We start from the raw sequence: 16,766 nt of genomic DNA, 5'->3' as shown, positions 1-16,766 counted from the left end.
AGGATTTCTGAAGACCATGAGAAAACCAGGGATTGCTGTTATCAGTATTAGATTTGCTGGTAGATGTGACTAGTGGAAAGCATTTGTTAAAACTGGAATTCCAGTTTTATCAAAACATCATAAGCAGAGTCTACTTTTGATTCCAGATGGACCTCTTCCCAATAAATATTTTGTAACACGTTTTTAGAATTCCTGATATTGTGTTTACTGAATCTTCTATATGTGTCTATTTTAGGTTTGGTGATTTTGCCTTCAGATAAGGTGAACTGAAAATGAGGAAGTGATCAGAAATATCTGTGTACAATATTCCTGCTTTTGTCTCATTGCTTAGAGAATTTGTTAAGACATTATCTATCAGAGTGGCCAAATTGTCTGTCACCGTTTATGAATAGTAGGATAGAAGTAATTGGTAAACATGGTGTTCAGAAATTCATTTGTAGGTGAATGAGAGTCACTCTTACAAAGATTTATGTTAAAGTCACCAAGGATATAGCTTAATTTGCCCTCTTTAGTTATTGAATTAAGAATGTCAGCAAAGCTCTCATTAAAATGGTTTATATTAGAATTAGGTGGACGATACACACAGCCAATAACAATGTTTTTGATTTGAGTGAGTTGTATTCTTCATGTTCATACAGACTCTTTATATTCTTGGTGAGCCAGGTTTCAGTTAGTGCAATGATAGAGAAGTTATGTTTTAGAGATGTTAGGTAGTGAGTAAGTTGTTCATAATTTTTCTGGAAGGCTTTGAATATTTAGGTGGAATATGGAGAGAGGATTGCATTGTAATTGAATTGAACCATGGGGGGCACTTAGCTGCTGCCCCCATCCCCTCTTTCCTGGTCCTACAAGGAGGTTTCAGACCTTTCATCTAATTCCTATCTAAATAGGAATTTGATCTAACAGTTCCAGATGGCCAAAAGTGTTTCTGAAACAGGCATCTTTTCAGAATGTGTAGACATCCTCGGAGTGCTGACTTTCCTAGGTCACAATGACACCTCTTCATTTCCACAAACAGGAAAAATGATTGTGGTTCGGTTGTGGGCAGGGCGCCGTGAACTGAGCTTTGGGACTAGGGAGTAGTGGAGCTGAAAGGGTGATAGCTTTTATGCTGCTTCAGTGTTGTATTTTGTGACTGTTATTCCACCATGCATCTCTTGGCTTGCTATGCCCTTGTTTGAAAGCATTTCCAGGTTGTGTCTGTGAGCAAAGCCTCCTGTAGTCTCCAAATAGCCTTCAGGAAATTGTTTTTGCAGACCTTGATAACCTTCAAGCAGGATTATGTAATTGAAACTTCAACCAATCATAAACTTCACACATTTTGTCAGGCAATAGGGGGGAAAATATGATAAATTTGAGGATTATCTTTTTTTTGAGGGTTGTCTTTTCTACATCTACAATTTGCAGCAAAATTGTACATTCATTTCCATTTCTTTTCTATTAAATTCAACACCATGATAGCACTGGGATAAAGAGATAAAGAGTTATGGAAAATTAAATGAAATGGTTACAATAATGTACCCCATTTGGGTCTACAAAGACTTCCCTCTGCATGTTTATGGTTTTTCTCGTCAGCAAAGACCTCTTTTACACTCCTCACACACACTCTTACGTAAGGCGGGATACCTCCTAACTGTGTCTCATGGTTACATTGTCTCTCGCGGGTGGCTAAAAATGTCTCTCAGCAAGATGGAATGAAAGTGATTTTTTTTTCTACTCTTTTACATTTCTTCTTGTTTACAAAATAGTGGGTCAAAATGAAACAAAAAAGGAAATGTTGAAATTAATTGTTTGGCAGTCTATGCATTAAGAGTTTTTCTTTAGCAAAATGGTGCCTCTTGAAGCACAATAAAGAGTTACATTCTTTGTAGTTAACCCCTTGACGCACATGCCAAATCTGGCCAATCCTTGCCCATTAGGGGGTACCCTATTTAAAGCTTTATAACTCCAGATATGAACACCACAGAGACTTGAAAAATGGCTTAAATGAAGCAAGACATTTATACAATTTACAGTACTAATGCAGATTAGTTTATATTCATAATTTTTGAAGAAATTAAGTACCGCAAATGCAATTGTCTAGGCAAAAAATCAAAAACGAATTTGCTCTTTTTTAGTTTGCAATGAAATACTGAGAGATTGCATATATACAGCAGGTTAAACTATGTGCTGGATCAAAAACTTCTTCACCACAAGTTCATAAAATCTAAGGGTGGATATGTAGAACTACTATAGTTCTATGAAGCAAAAACTAAGCAGTGTACGCAGTGTCTCCAAATCTATCCAAAATGTCTAAATTATGCATTGCTGTAAATAACAATATATTCACGTATTTCACTACAAATCAACTCACTATTGCATCATTTTCAAGTGAGAATTACAAGCTCAAGTCAGTACAGTGGTCTAAAATATCTAGGGTTCCTGAAGCATATCCAAAATCTCTCCAAAAAATGAATAAAATGCTTTTTGTCCATTATAAAGCATATAAATGAGCGCATTATGAAGGTTTAAGATGAAACATTGATATCAGATTAACAAATAATGCAAAAATATTGTCACACAATGCGGTACAGTACCTAAATCTGTAATAATTAACTCTTGTATGTATTTCTATACTCTTTACTGTCATATGTTTTCGTCTATGGGGATGGGATGACACAAAAACCATTTTCAACCGTCCACCACATTTTGGCAATGTTCCAATTCTCACGTCATCACTGTTGCATGCATCACAAAAACTACTAAATTACCAACGAACGCTTACTATTCAGTGTGAAATATCCTCATTATAAAATACCACTAATCTATTTAAAGACACTCAGTTTAAAAAATAATGTATATAACCGAAATGTTTTGAGCAGTAATACTTACATAGTAATGATGAAATCTTATCTGGGTTCAGTAGAAAACAATGTCAACTATGCCTATCAGCAAAAATATGGCTAAGCTATGCTCAAATGGTCCTCAATAATAATAGTATTTCCAAGAATTTACGAAAAATCGTTCACGACGTTTCGTCAGGTGCAGTGTCTTTTACTGCTACCACGGAGTGAATGCGATGATGAGAAAACTTTTGGTTCCACTGAGATATAAAAAACTATTCTAAAAGCAAAATTATACATGTTATACATCATTAGAAAGCTTATTCTCTCACCTGCTGAATAAATTAATTCAATCAAACCAGACTGCACTAAAAGGGGCGGCAATGCTGTAAACAACATGTGTGGGACATCTCTACACGTAAAACCAATGGGAAGGTTGTATATTTATTCAATATTTACTCCCAGATATTGACTGTAGAATGACATGGTATAGTTTTTGAAAACTTTTTCTTGTTTATTTCATTATTCAGTGAGCAGCGTTTTCACTTCTGTATTGGCAGATCTTAGGGCTATTGTCAGGTTTATCTTGTTGCTGTGACAGAATACAATTTTTGAGTGGTGAAAGAATATTCTTATGAATGCCCAGATAGACAACAGTATCTATTATGTCATCTGTGGGAGGTGTAGTTGCAGATGAGACTGCAGGGAGGGGGTGCTTTTAAATTAACAACCAGAGCAACAATGGTGGCGCTGCGAAACTCCGTATTCGGCATAGTTGTCGTGTATCGTCTTCTAATGGAACTAAAACAGTTTCTGTTTTTAACTCATACTTTGGTTGCAGTAGCACTGAATGTCTGAGTTGAGCAATCTTGGCACGCCGGAGTGCTGACCACTAGGGGCTTTACACTAAGAGGTTAAGTCAAAAATTTTTGAATTTGGAGGACGCATTGTTCTGACCCAGATTCTGGAGGTGTGTGCGGTAATAAGTGTGCTGGGCTTGAGGGATGGTTGTAGCTGGTAGAGGTTTGCAGGTGTGCCAGGCAATATTTTGCATGCTTGTCAAGATGGAAATGTGCAGTAACTCCCGTGGGAGACACATATAAATTTAATAGGCCTTCAGTTTCCCCATTAAAAGAGGCCTCTTCTATCCACACGACTGGAGAACCAGCTCAATTTTTCCAGGGCAAAATAACTGACACAGGCTTGAGCTATATATTTACTTCTATGCGTGTATCTGAACATGTGGGAGTGGGGCGGGTGGGGGGGTTCTGAGAGTGTGTGCACAGATGACTGTGGGGATATGTAGGGTGTACTGTGCAAATGCATGATTCTGTGTGTCATTTTGGGTGCATGTATGTGCGTGCCTGATTTTTTGGCATGCTTGCATGCATATGTCAGTGTGTGCATCCTTGCATGCATGCATAAATTCTTTCAGACAGGAGAGGAGTAGTTGTGCAGCTGTACACTTACACTTTTTAAATGGTGTTATTTTGGTCCACGTGTACTGTAGATAACAGCACCTTAGGCACAATGGGTCCTGCTGTTAGAGATAAGCCCTTTATTCATACTATTTAGTATAGCAGCTATTCTACTTCAGTATAAAAAATAACTGAGGTACATGCATCTAACAGGACATCTGATCCCAACTACAAATACAGTCTGGTAATTTTGTGTTTAATATATTTAGAATATTTATTTAGCAATATGTTCTGTGTTTCTATTGTTTCTATGGTATTTATGGTTTTTAACCATGTCTTCCCCAGCCTTTCATGGGTGACAATTACTGTGATTCCATCAACAACCGGGCTTTCTGCAACTATGATGGCGGCGACTGCTGTCACTCCACCGTCAAGACTAAAAAGGTGAGCAAGCGCTCTGACCTTCAACCTCTCGGAATTTGTTCCTGTAAGAAACTGCAAGCTGTGCGGGAAGTCTGGGTAGCATGCAGCATAGAGGGTGAATGCAGAGAATGAGCTGATTGGTGGAAAAGCTCTTAATTACGCAGTGTTTTATTAGTTTTCCCATCCTGCGTCTGCTCAACCTGCAGAAGGTGATTACGCTAAAAGCCTTAATGTTGTATTAAATTGAATGACTTTACAGTAGTGTCAGAGCCACGCAAATTTCCAAACCAGTGCAGCCCACAGAGAAGCCTCTAACCTATCAGAGGCTCCATGTTTCTATGGAAAAATCTGGAAAGCAGGGGGTTTTCCTACATTTGGACTTTCATTAGGCTTATTTATGTTTAATGTAAGCTTTTCCAGTTCATAAAAAACAGGGAAACAAAAGGGCTACCATTTTGAGTTGTTTGATTTGGAAAATACTGGTGTATTTAAGGAAATGAGATTAGATTTTATTATCAGTCGTGCCGTTCATTCTTAAGCACATTGAGTGCAGTATTCGAGAGCGTGGCTGCCAGCTCCCCCACAGCCTTTCACCGTTCATTTGCCTGGGCTGTTTTCAGTGGCTTCCATGCTCACTCTTCCTGGAAGCCTGCAGTTCACTTCATTTTGGATAATTTACTATTCCTATTGACCAGACATGTTTAAAAAGAATAAAATAAGATTGTGCACCTCGAAAAACTATTTTTCCTTTAGAAAGTGTATGGTGGAATCCACTTATAAAGCAATTATGAACTGCCGTGACTCATCGCAGCAGAGTGGCTGGCGTCAGTGTTTGCTCCAGGCTTACGCCCTCCTGCTAATCCCTCTCAGGCTCGCCTGTTGATTGCTGCCTTTGCGCTAGTCCTCTGTGCCACAATAAACTCTCTGCGCTACTCCAGTCATTTAGTTGAAGCACACGATTCAACGCTCATTCCTTATGGTAGCATATCAAGAGCAGGGAACATAGAGAATTGTGTGTGGTGTGCAGCTGACGACTTAGTCACATTTACATGGACCGACCTTAGTGCCTGATTTACTAAGGCCTTTATCATGTGCAAAACCTTATAACATAGGCAAAACCAATATCATGACCAATGATTGGTCATGGTATTTGTTTTACACCAATCATTGGTAGTGTTATTAGTTTTGTGTGTCCTCAAATGTTTGAGTAAATCCCTTAGTTGCAGGTCAGATTTACTTGAGGGGAACCAGAGGCATATTTGTAATAGACTGAGCCAGACTGGCAGCTTGTTGGCTAACCCTGGATTTGATGGTCGGGAGAATGCGCAACAGTTTGCTGTGAGAACGTTAATGATTAGGAAACCCTGGCAGTTATCTTAGGGATAGTGCTCCTGATTCAGGAAATGTTGAGGGTTTACTTTGGCATACCTATCCTATCCTTCCTGATGGAATACCCGGCGTGTTGCGAAACATCTTTTAACAGTTTTTGGACTGGGCTGTAAAAAAAACTGCTGTAAATCGTATAGAAACTTAAACCAGGCAGCCATTAGCTTTTTCACGCCACAGGATTACCCAAGCAAGTAATAAAACAAATTGAACATCTGCCCTTGGACTGACTGTGCCCGCATTGTGTGTGTGTGTATATGGATGTGTGTGTCTGTGTAGTAGTGGTGGTGGGGGGTAGGTTGTTTTGTTTCTATACATGTATATACAGTACATGCAGCAGGCTGTATGGAGTACGCTGCTAATGGACACATTACGTCTCAGAGAACCTGCTGTGGGGTACTGAGAAGTGATGGCAATAGCACTCTATTGGTGTGCTTATCTCTCTCTCTCTCTCTCTCTCTCTTTATTTCTCTCTCTCTGCCACACTCTCTCACTCTCTCTTACTCTCCCTCTCTCTCTCTGTTTCTCTCTCTCTCATTACTTCTTCTGATGATGGGGCCTGTTGAGGAGTGGTGTGGAGAAGACAAATACATATTAGCAGTAGCAGCTACGGTAATAGTAATAGTGCTACAGTAGCACTGTAGCAGCGGTAGTATCTTTGCGGGAGCTTTATGAGTCATGGAAGGAGCGGCTGAAAAGTTGGTAGTTGAATTCCATTTCAGACTTGACAAGCAGCTCCCCAAGGTACCTACCACAGCCATGGTAATTTTGAATTGATGACATCATTACTAAGGGACCGGCAAAGGCCGGTCTCTGCGAGATCTGGCCATGTTGTGCTCCCGCACAGAGGGAGAGGGAGCACCCTCTTTACTGCCGTCTCCCTGCGTATGCTGGCTGTACGTGCTCTTACTCCTTTACATGGTTATTTGCGGTCTAGAAGCAGAAGCAATAAAGTAGGCTCTGGACACAGGACTCGCACGTCCCGGTTGCTTTCGTTGGCCCCTCCCACCTGATGTTACACAATCGTTCAGGCTACAGAGATCCCAGCGGCTGTTTATCGGAGATTCACATTACGTCATGCTCAGGAGCAACATTCTGTTTGCAAAACAAAACAGAATAAATTATGCGGGCTGCCAGCTCATTGTGTGGGGAGATAGATCATGTTGGACCCCTGCAGTAAGTGCGTCAGTAAGACAGGCTCTCTGGGCCATGGTTCTGGAGCTGCAGCAGGGTTGAAAAGTTGAGGGAGTTTCCCCTTGACCACAGGAGCAGGACTCTCACACTTGTCTTCATCAGCTGGGGAAACAATGTGAGAACTGATGGAGTAAGCATGTGCGTGTGTGTGTGTGTGTCTGTGCCTAAAAGTTGTTTATGCTATATTCCTTCATCAGTTTAAGATTTAGTGTCTATATTTGTGTGAATGTGAGCGTTTGTGTGTATGTGTGTGCATGTGTGTGTGAATCTGCATGTGTTTGTGCACATGTGCGTTTCTGACCTGCCGGTGCCCTCCCTCAGACGGCTGGTGCTTGTTAAATAAGTGGCCGGGCTTCCAGTAGCAGGCAGAGCATCAGGAAATGGCGTCTGGCCCCTGATGGGTCTCCTGCCCTGGATGTGTCAACCCGGCCAGCGGGGAGTGGCGCGTTATAGCGCGTGTCCCGTAACCCAAGCTGCTTGATCACAGGGGTGTTTGCGTAAAATGCAAACAGCTCATTTGGTGCCCAACCTTCAAAAAGCGGGGGCTGGGTGTTGGGGAACTCCCTGTCAGGAGAGGGGATTTACATGGTGGGGGGGTGTTCGGGGAGACACAGCTCGGGCGCGTGCCGCTGCGCTGTAGTTTGAGTTTTACGGAAGCATGGCGCGGCACCCCGTGGGGCTTCCTCTCGACCTGGGTAGGTGGCTGCCCCTGGTGCCTGCCTCTCATTACTCTCTCCTTAACGGCCAGGAAACAGTCCGGGGCCCCTGTGTCAGCCAACCCTTCCAGCTGGCAGCTCCCACCCTGTCAAAAACACCCCCCATGCCACTCAGGACAGCAACACAGAACTGCAGAAGGAATTGCTGGAGGAATGAATACTTCCATCATGATTTGGGTGGAGAACACAATTAACATGCATGGGACACTCATTTAGAAACTAGTGAAACATTTATTTACATTACATTACATTACAGGCATTTAGCAGACGCTCTTATCCAGAGCGACTTACACAACTTTTTCCATAGCACTTTACATTGTATCCATTTATACAGCTGGATATATACTGAAGCAATGCAGGTTAAGTACCTTGCTCAAGGGTACAACGGCAGTGTCCTTACCCGGGAATCGAACCTGCGACCTTTCGGTTACAAGCGCAGTTCCTTACCCACTGTGCCACACTCCGTCCCGCATATTTAGTGCCTACATGGCACGTTTTAACTCCTCTTTCAGTTTCAGGTTAAATATTTAAGGTCCAGGAAACTGTATTCAAATTGTGACACTTTGACAGTTGTGGCAGTAGATTATCTTCTTTATATTTCTTTCACGTTTTTAACCCAATTATAACCATTAAGTTGTGGTAAACACTTGATTAGATCAGATTTTTGTGACCTATATATCAAATAAGGACAGCGTGGCTCCAGACATTACAATCAAATAAAGAAAAACTTTCTTTCCAAATATCTAAGCTTGAAAGCTATTTATTATCACTAGTTAACAGTAGGCCTACTTACCAATCCATCACGCGTCTGTTCTGTGGCAACCAGGAGTGTTGCTAGCAGCAACAGTTGGGAGGGAGGTGAAGGGAAGGAAGGCACTGCACCATGTACTAGCACTGACTTTCAGAACCACATTGTTTTTGTAGATTGTTGGTGAAGCCGTCCTCACGAAAATTGGCACTACATTTATTACTGTAACTGTTGGGGTTATTGCAATATTGCAGTGCCAGTGGGCCTTCAGAAATGAAACCCATTTCTTAGGGGTCCCTTCTTTTTTGGAAAATAAAAAAGCTTATTGGTTTTTTTACGTCCCAGCTTTGTTACGTCCCATAACTTGCGATTAATAATCAGATGTACGCTAGCGGACATAACACAAAGCCACCTCAATATTAACCACAACCCGAAAGAAGACCCAGGTAAGCGCAAAGTGATATGTAAAATGCAAGAAGGCAGTTATTTTACAGCAAAGCTGGGAGTTAGAGCTATCCGTCCTAAAGGAGATATAAGCATATGTACAGGTATAGTGCAGGTTGCAGGATCTTATCGGGCAGGTAGATGTAGCCCAGCAAGATAGTCCATCCTGCAGTTCCTTATAGATGTTTCGAGTTAGAAACTGGGGTATCGCTGACTATTGCTACAATATGCACTTTCTGTAACTAAAAAGTAACAGGCAGGATACTATTAGTAATTTAACACGTTATAGAAGATGTCTTTTACAAGTTGCAGAGAACATACAACATAGACTGTAGGCAGTAGGCTAACCAAAACTAAGACCAAGACTAAGTTAAAAAGATGCACATCATAAGTATATAGTCCAGCATCTTTCCAATATTGCTGCTCCGCGATGGTCCCAGCGTCCTCACAACAGGCATCCTCTAAATTGGTTGCCAAGCGATGGCGTGGGTCATCTCTCAGGCACATTTTGGATTCGCATTTCTGCAACAGGACCGTGACGTCATTATGTCCGTCTGTAGAGGAACCCGAAACAATGGGGCAGCAACAAAACACAAAGCCCAAAAAAGACTGGGACGTAACAAGCTCGCCCACAGGAAAGTTACGAGAGCATCATTTACAAATTACAAATAGATAGGACACTGTGGTTGCATCGCTCTTGGACCACCAGGCGGAAGATTGGAAGTGCAGTATACAGCCTAACGCTGGGCTCTTTCTCTGCCCCGAACTTCACCCACGGGCCATATGTGCTGTGTGTCTGAGCTGGGAAGAGCAGCACTTGTTGGATGTATTTTTTCATAAAGTTTTGTTTTCTTTTGTATCCCACTGTTTTCCTGGAAGTTTCCAGTCTCTAGCCTCACCCCCCCCCCCCCTTTTTTTTTTTTAGCTATAGGTTTTCTTTTGGGGAATACATTATTTTTCCAGGGAATTTATGGACTGTTAATTAATGGACTGTTTAGAAAACATCAATTATGCAAATTTGAGTACAATTTAAGATATTCTGACTTTCTGAGATAGAATCTGATGAAGTGATAAAGTATAACTCTGCAATGAGTAGAGAAGCTTGAATGCACAAGTCCGACTTCACTTCTGTCTGTGTCATTAAGTTTTCAAAGTACTAGCTGTGCCATTTTGTGTGAAAAGAAGTTTCTGGAGCTCTCCTAAAATATGTTTTAATTATGAAAATAAAAACAGGATAAATTTGCAGGTTCAGCGACAGAAAGACAACAAAAAATCCCATTTTGAAGCATTATGAGGAATGCCTATCAGAAAGTGTAGCATATACCATACTGACCCTTTTTTTTTGTATGTGTGCGTGTGTGTGTGTGGCACAAACTAACTGTAGTATTAAATGCAAAACATGACACAGGCACATGCTGAGCTATTGTCAGCTGTGATTGTGTGGCAAAAGGCGCAGCTCACTCGCATATGACAAGATCAGGGGTGACTGATAACCTATCAGGGATGACAGATTGGTCGCCTGACATGGTAGGTCATGTTGCTCTCTAAATGACTTTCACCCTGCTCCTTGGTAGCTTCTCAAGTAGAGATCACAGCTGACAAATTCTGCTCATCCCCAAGAAGCAATCAACTTTTGAAAATTATTTGGAAATCTGCTCTAAAGTTTGTGATGTAATTTCAGTATCAGCTGACAGAAACCAATACTAAATGGTAAAACTGTAATAATCAGGAGAAGTTTTTTTATATGAAGGAGAGAAAAAAGAGTTCTTTGAGAGCAGTTTGTAATGAGCGGTTAGTGTGTTAAGGAGCCACTGCCTTAGCTCAGCGCACAGATGGGTAAAATGATTGCATCCACAAATAATCTTCAGAAAATTCTGAGAAAGCACTTTGTGAATCTGACCTGCATTTCTTTGATGCCCGCTGTTTTCACTAGGAAACTATTAACAGACCATAAAAGAGACTGAGGAAAGCATGAAGTTCCAGATTAGCTGTGTAAACGAACAGTCCTCTTTGTAGGGGGGCACATTTTGTCAACAGATTTTAATCAGCATCTAAGAGGATTTCATGTTGTATTAACACTTCTGGTACATGGAATTTAGATACCCGATGTAGAATTGAAGTCTTTGTTTCTCTGTGTAAAATTTTATTTGGTATAGCAGCAAGATATGTATAATATACTGTATGTATACAATTAAATAAAAAAAGTAGTCTGATGGTGACACAATTTTTGTTGTTTGGGCTGTGTACATCTAACACATTGGATTCAAAGTAGAACAATAAATATGAGGATAAAGTGCAGATTGGCAGGTTTATTTGACAGGTATTTACATCCATATTTGGTAATCCATGTAGGAATTACAGCCCCTCCATTTTAGGGGAGCAAAAGTAATTGGACATATTAACAGAATCTGAAATAAAGGTGTAATAATTAGTACTTGGTTGCTTTGCTTTCAATGACTCCCTGAGGTCTGTGAACCATAGACATCACCTGACACTGGGTATTCCTGGTGATGCTTTGCCAGGCCTGCACTAGGCCTGCGTTGCTGCTGTACATCCTGCTGCTGCAGTCACATCATCAATTAAGACAAGTGAGTCAGTCCCAGTGGCAGCCATACATTCCGACACCGTAATACTACTTCCACCATGTTTCACAGATGAGGGTGCTTTGGAGCATGAGAAGTTTCTTTCTTTCTCCCACTTCTCTCCTGTTTCCGTCACTTTGGTGCCAGGTAATACTTGTCTCATCTGTCCATAAGACTTTTTTTCCAGAATGTTACAGTAATGTCTTTGTCCCAGACACATTATGGAGATCACTGTAAACAATATACTATATATATATATATATATATATATATATATATAGTCATATTTGGTGTAGTGGCCAAATCTTAGAGCAGAGGCTCTCCTGTCTTTGGAGCTGTGATCTGCATTGGCACAGCTGGAGCACTGGGCTTGCTCCCTGCAAGGTCTTTAAAAATATCCCTAACGGGCCCTGAGCATTGCCACAACAGCCTGCTGAAACGTCACTCCACCACCCTCCCCCCACTCTCCGCTTGCTTCCCCTGCGTGAGCGCAGTAATTAAGCAGAGGAAGCCGACGCGGTTTGTTTTGCTTTCTTATCAGGGTTTCGAGGCTGCGGCTGACTGGTGCTGGGTTATTTGTCTGACCGCGCACCGGGTCACCGCTCTAATGACGGAAAAGCTGCTGGCCGCACGTCTCCCTCAGAAGCGCTTGTTTCTCAGAAGTGGTGTGTGTTTGTTTTGGGGGAGCCGGTGGCGCGGGCACGCCGGCGGCGTCTGTTTTTGACATCCTCCTGACCCCTTGGTTTTCTCTGCCGGCCCTCGCTCTTCAGGATGTCCCTGGCTCGTTTCCTTGCGTTTGGGCGTGGCGGGGGCTGCCTTTGGCCTCCGTTGGCAGAAGGAAGGTTGGTGGTTCAGGTTGGCGTGGAGCCCCTCACTGCTCCTGACAGCGCCACTTGTTGGAATCCCTTCCTCGTGCACGCTTGCACGCTTGTGTTGATGTTTACGGAGACTTTTTTGTAACTTCTCTCTTTTACGTTTGCTTTTGCCGTCCCGGAATCTCCACCCAAAATAAGCCCTCGTAACAGGAGCCATCATGAAAGGAAAAATAAATTTTGGTCATTGCCCTTGTTATATTATGTTGACACTGTCTAGGCACACAGACTCAAAATGCTGTTTTTCAATGAGTCACCCTCCGCTGCAGCCAAACCCAGGACTTTCCTCAATGGTCACTTTTGTCTGGTGCGGGGGTCGTGATCGTGTGACCTTTGCGGGAAATCCCAAGGACCGTCATAGCTTCACGCCACCACACAGTCATACCCTGACTAATGTCAGAGCTGCTACTGTTGTTTCTTTGTGGTTGCTTGATGAAGTTGATGGTGATGTTTATATGGAAAAAAGTAACTAATGAAGCATGCTGTTTCATCTTTCTATGAACAAAAGAACTTTACATTTCCTTCCTGTTTTTTGTGTAAATATTGTTTGTGTGTGTGTGTGTGTGGGAAAGAGAGGGTGAGAGAAAGAAAGAGAGAGAGGGAAAGTTTACTGCATAGTTGTTTGTCGTTTTGATGTCATTAGAAACAATTTGAAACTAAACTTGATTTGCATTAATAGCTGTGGGGGGGAAAAGTTTTTAAACAGATTTATTAGATGACAAATGCACAGTTAATGACAATGTTTAGCACTGTTAAAGGTTTAATTGCAAATTCTACTGACAGGTCAGGTGTTTTGGCTCCAGAATGAGCACAGTATGGTTACAATTTCCCACATAAATACTGCTTCTGTACAGTATTATTTCTCTGAGTGTGTGTGTGTGTGTACATGGGCATGTGTCTGAATGCCATCATTTGCGTGTGTCTCTTTTAGTCTTAATAAATCCTGCTCCGTGCATTTCCCCTTATTTATCTTTCCTGCCTGATTAGGTTTGATTAGATTAAATGCTGTTCTGGTTGTTATGATTTAAGGTTAGATTGACCGTAAGTAATTGAATTACACAGTCATGGAACTGAACCTCAATGACGACAGGTATACTGCAGAACTGTTTCTTTCGGAGGAGACGGTGATATATTTTAGGCATGGATGTGTGTGTGTGTGTGTGTGTGTGTGCGTGTGGCTGTGTGTGCATGTTGGAGATGATCATGTTATAGTGGCAATCATAAATTGCCTTGTTACCGGGGGCTGTTTTTTCTCTCCGAATATTCAGTTAATGTGTGCTTGTAATGTGACCACGCTTCCTACATTAACCTGTCTGTGGGGCAGAACATCCTAATCTTTAACACATCCGGACATCCTGATGCTTATCGCTTTTTTATCTGCTCTTCCTCCTGTGATGTATTTTATTGAACTTGGGGTAAGATGCTGGAGCATTTGAGTTCAAAGGATTTACATCAAATATGTATGTCAGAGTCCAGATGCAGTGGTTTCAGGTCTGGCCCTGATTCATATGCAGTCGTTTCAGGTCTGGCCCTGATTCAGATGCAGTCGTTTCAGGTCTGGCCCTGTTCAGAAAGGAAGAGAGAAAAGTGTGTTGAAAAGCAACATTTTCATTAATTTGGAAATATACAGTATGTAAAATAATGTAAAGTCTCTACGGAGCACTCTGCACAACCAGCAAACTGGCATTACATTACAGTGCTGGGCTCATGCTTGAGTTATGCTGGTTATTAATGCAACTCAGGGTCGGTGCCAAAAAAAATGAGATGACCAGGAGTAGCATGACGTAGAACCAATCAGAGATGGGGGTGGGCATGTGCGCACTTAACCTCAACACCCACCCCGAATACCCGCCTTCCCACAGCATCCTGTTGTCCACTTTCAGAGTGACCATATTTGGGTCAAAGGTCAAGTGAATATACTGTCCATCCTCTCAGATAGCGAGGGGGGGGTGGGGGGGTTGGCAGAGATCATTTTCAGCTCATGAAAAATGGATGAAAAAGATAATAAATAATTAATGCTTTTCCTGTTAGGACAAATTTTACAACTAAATGAACACTTCAGTATTCAGCTAAATGGCACAATTATTTTGTCTTTTTTATTCTCCTGGCTATTCCTGGAACAAACAGCTGTAGCATCATTACTGCTGTTTGTAAATGGCCTGACATGTTGATGTCATTTCTGGCAAAGGGGGAAATGACAAAGGGAAATTAAAGAACAGAAACACATAGTAATACACAGAACAGTTAATGAAGTGTTGGGTTGTAATTGATGGGATATGGGCAAGCAGGGTTGGACTATTATGTGATCAGTTAGTTGGATGTCAGTTTTACTTAATCCCAAATATTTACCAAAGTTTATACAACCCACAAAATGAAAAACTGCTAATCGCTGGAAGCACACCAGCATTTCAGCAGTGGAAATAGTAACACAGGCTAACGTTAACTTATCCATCAGCCACTAACGGTGGTCAATTTTGCTTAATTTACTTCCTCCCATCTTACGTTACTTAATTTTTTTTCTCAGGTAAAGCATGACATCAAATTAAACTCTGCAAAGGACCTTCCACAGTCATATGTGTGTGGACTTGCTGAATCCCAACGTTTGCCCATTTTATCCACTCTTCTGAAGCGGTATAGCTCTTTTTTCTGGATCCTTTTCCTGATTCAGAAGCAAACAAAATCAGATTTTTGAGGTTTTCACTTTAGTAGAAGTGCAAAAAGCAGCACAGCAACTCTTAGGCATACTGTATCTTGTTAGTTTGGACTTGGCACTGCTTTCCCCCAAAAGGGGGTGGGGCTTTGACAAAGAAATTTCTCTGATTACGTTTACATGCACACTTAAATTCCAATATAATTTCAAATTAGACAATATCCAGAATAAGATATGGGTCATGTAAACAGCATTTTCTGTTTAAATATCCTGAATAAGGCATATTCTGATTTTGCCATGTGGCATATGCCAATATTATTCAGGTTATTGGGGTGTTATTTGGGACATGTATACAGCTTATTCAGAATAACCATCTCAGTTGGGATTCTCATAACGTTTACAACACAAATGGCCTGACGGTGTTGTTTGCGGTCAGCACTCCTGTTACAAGGCCAGGGTTTTTCAAAGTGGATGTTGTGAGATTCCTCCAGTGGTACCTCATAGGACTATTTTTGACAAAAAAATATTTGACAAAAAATATTTTAATGTTGATTTCTGTCTTTAATTCAGATTTACAGGACTTCCAATACATTCATTGTGTAAGCAGTTTTTTATCCCTAAAAAACGTGTATAAGGTGTTTCAGGTGTCGTATAAATTATTTACTAAGGTTCCTTGGGTCTGAAAAGTTTGGTAACCACTGGACTTGGCTACCTATTCCATTTTAATATGAACCAGACAGCTAACCGTTTGCAGGGCACAAGGATGGAAGACACAATTTTTGGATGGAGGCAGAAATTAACTTTAAAAAATTTAGAAAGTTAAATAAAGCGCATAAGGGGCATAAGGTTACCTGTCCATTTTATGTTTAATAAGATGCATGGCTGCATGTAAACAGGACTATTTAAAGAAGGTAATTTCTCTTTAGCCATGTCAATAACTTATTCTGAATATTGTCTTATTCGGAATAAGGGTAATAACAGGAATAATATGTGGTTGTAAACATATTCAGTGATGTATGACCACAGAGTTCTGTGCATATGACCGCTCTGATTCCATTTGGTCACCAAAAAGGTGGGAGATCTGACTGGATGTGGCTATGCCATGTTTCTTTTGCTTTGAATGACCTATTTCATATTAATTTAATGCTGGCCTGACTCTCCAGGCCAACGGACTGGCCAGGCCACTGGAAACTCTCCTGGTTCTCCCGGTGTGGGCTAGGAATGGTGGGTACGATGGAGGGGATCACAGATCAGCAACCCACAACACATTGCCTGGGGTTCCTGAGCCATCTCAGATCACATGTGGAAGAGCAGAGGAAGCCTCCAGGCAGTCACTTTCTACACCATCTTGGTTTTAATAGTATGATTACTTTTTAAATTATCAGTCATTCATTATTATTCATTAAAATGTGTGAATATCTTTTAACAGTACCGCATATCAGTTATGCATGCAAAAAATTACAAAATGAGAAAGGGAATAATCTAAGAAAATAAAAATAATATGTGCGAGG

General features: G+C 41.3%; 1 protein-coding gene across 2 annotated transcripts in view; it reads left to right on the top strand.

The window, feature by feature from the left end:
- pappab (pregnancy-associated plasma protein A, pappalysin 1b) overlaps nucleotides 1-16,766 on the top strand; it is a 155,951-nt gene that overhangs the window by 133,030 nt on the left and 6,155 nt on the right. For both annotated transcript variants that reach the window (XM_035380451.1, XM_035380450.1), the window contains exon 21: nucleotides 4,586-4,684. In XM_035380451.1, the coding sequence (XP_035236342.1) occupies nucleotides 4,586-4,684 (99 nt within the window). The remainder of the gene's footprint in view (nucleotides 1-4,585; nucleotides 4,685-16,766) is intronic.

Source organism: Anguilla anguilla, chromosome 10 (genome assembly GCF_013347855.1).
Source record: "Anguilla anguilla isolate fAngAng1 chromosome 10, fAngAng1.pri, whole genome shotgun sequence".
Lineage (NCBI taxonomy): Eukaryota > Metazoa > Chordata > Actinopteri > Anguilliformes > Anguillidae > Anguilla > Anguilla anguilla.
This window is presented reverse-complemented; position numbering and strand designations above follow the sequence as displayed.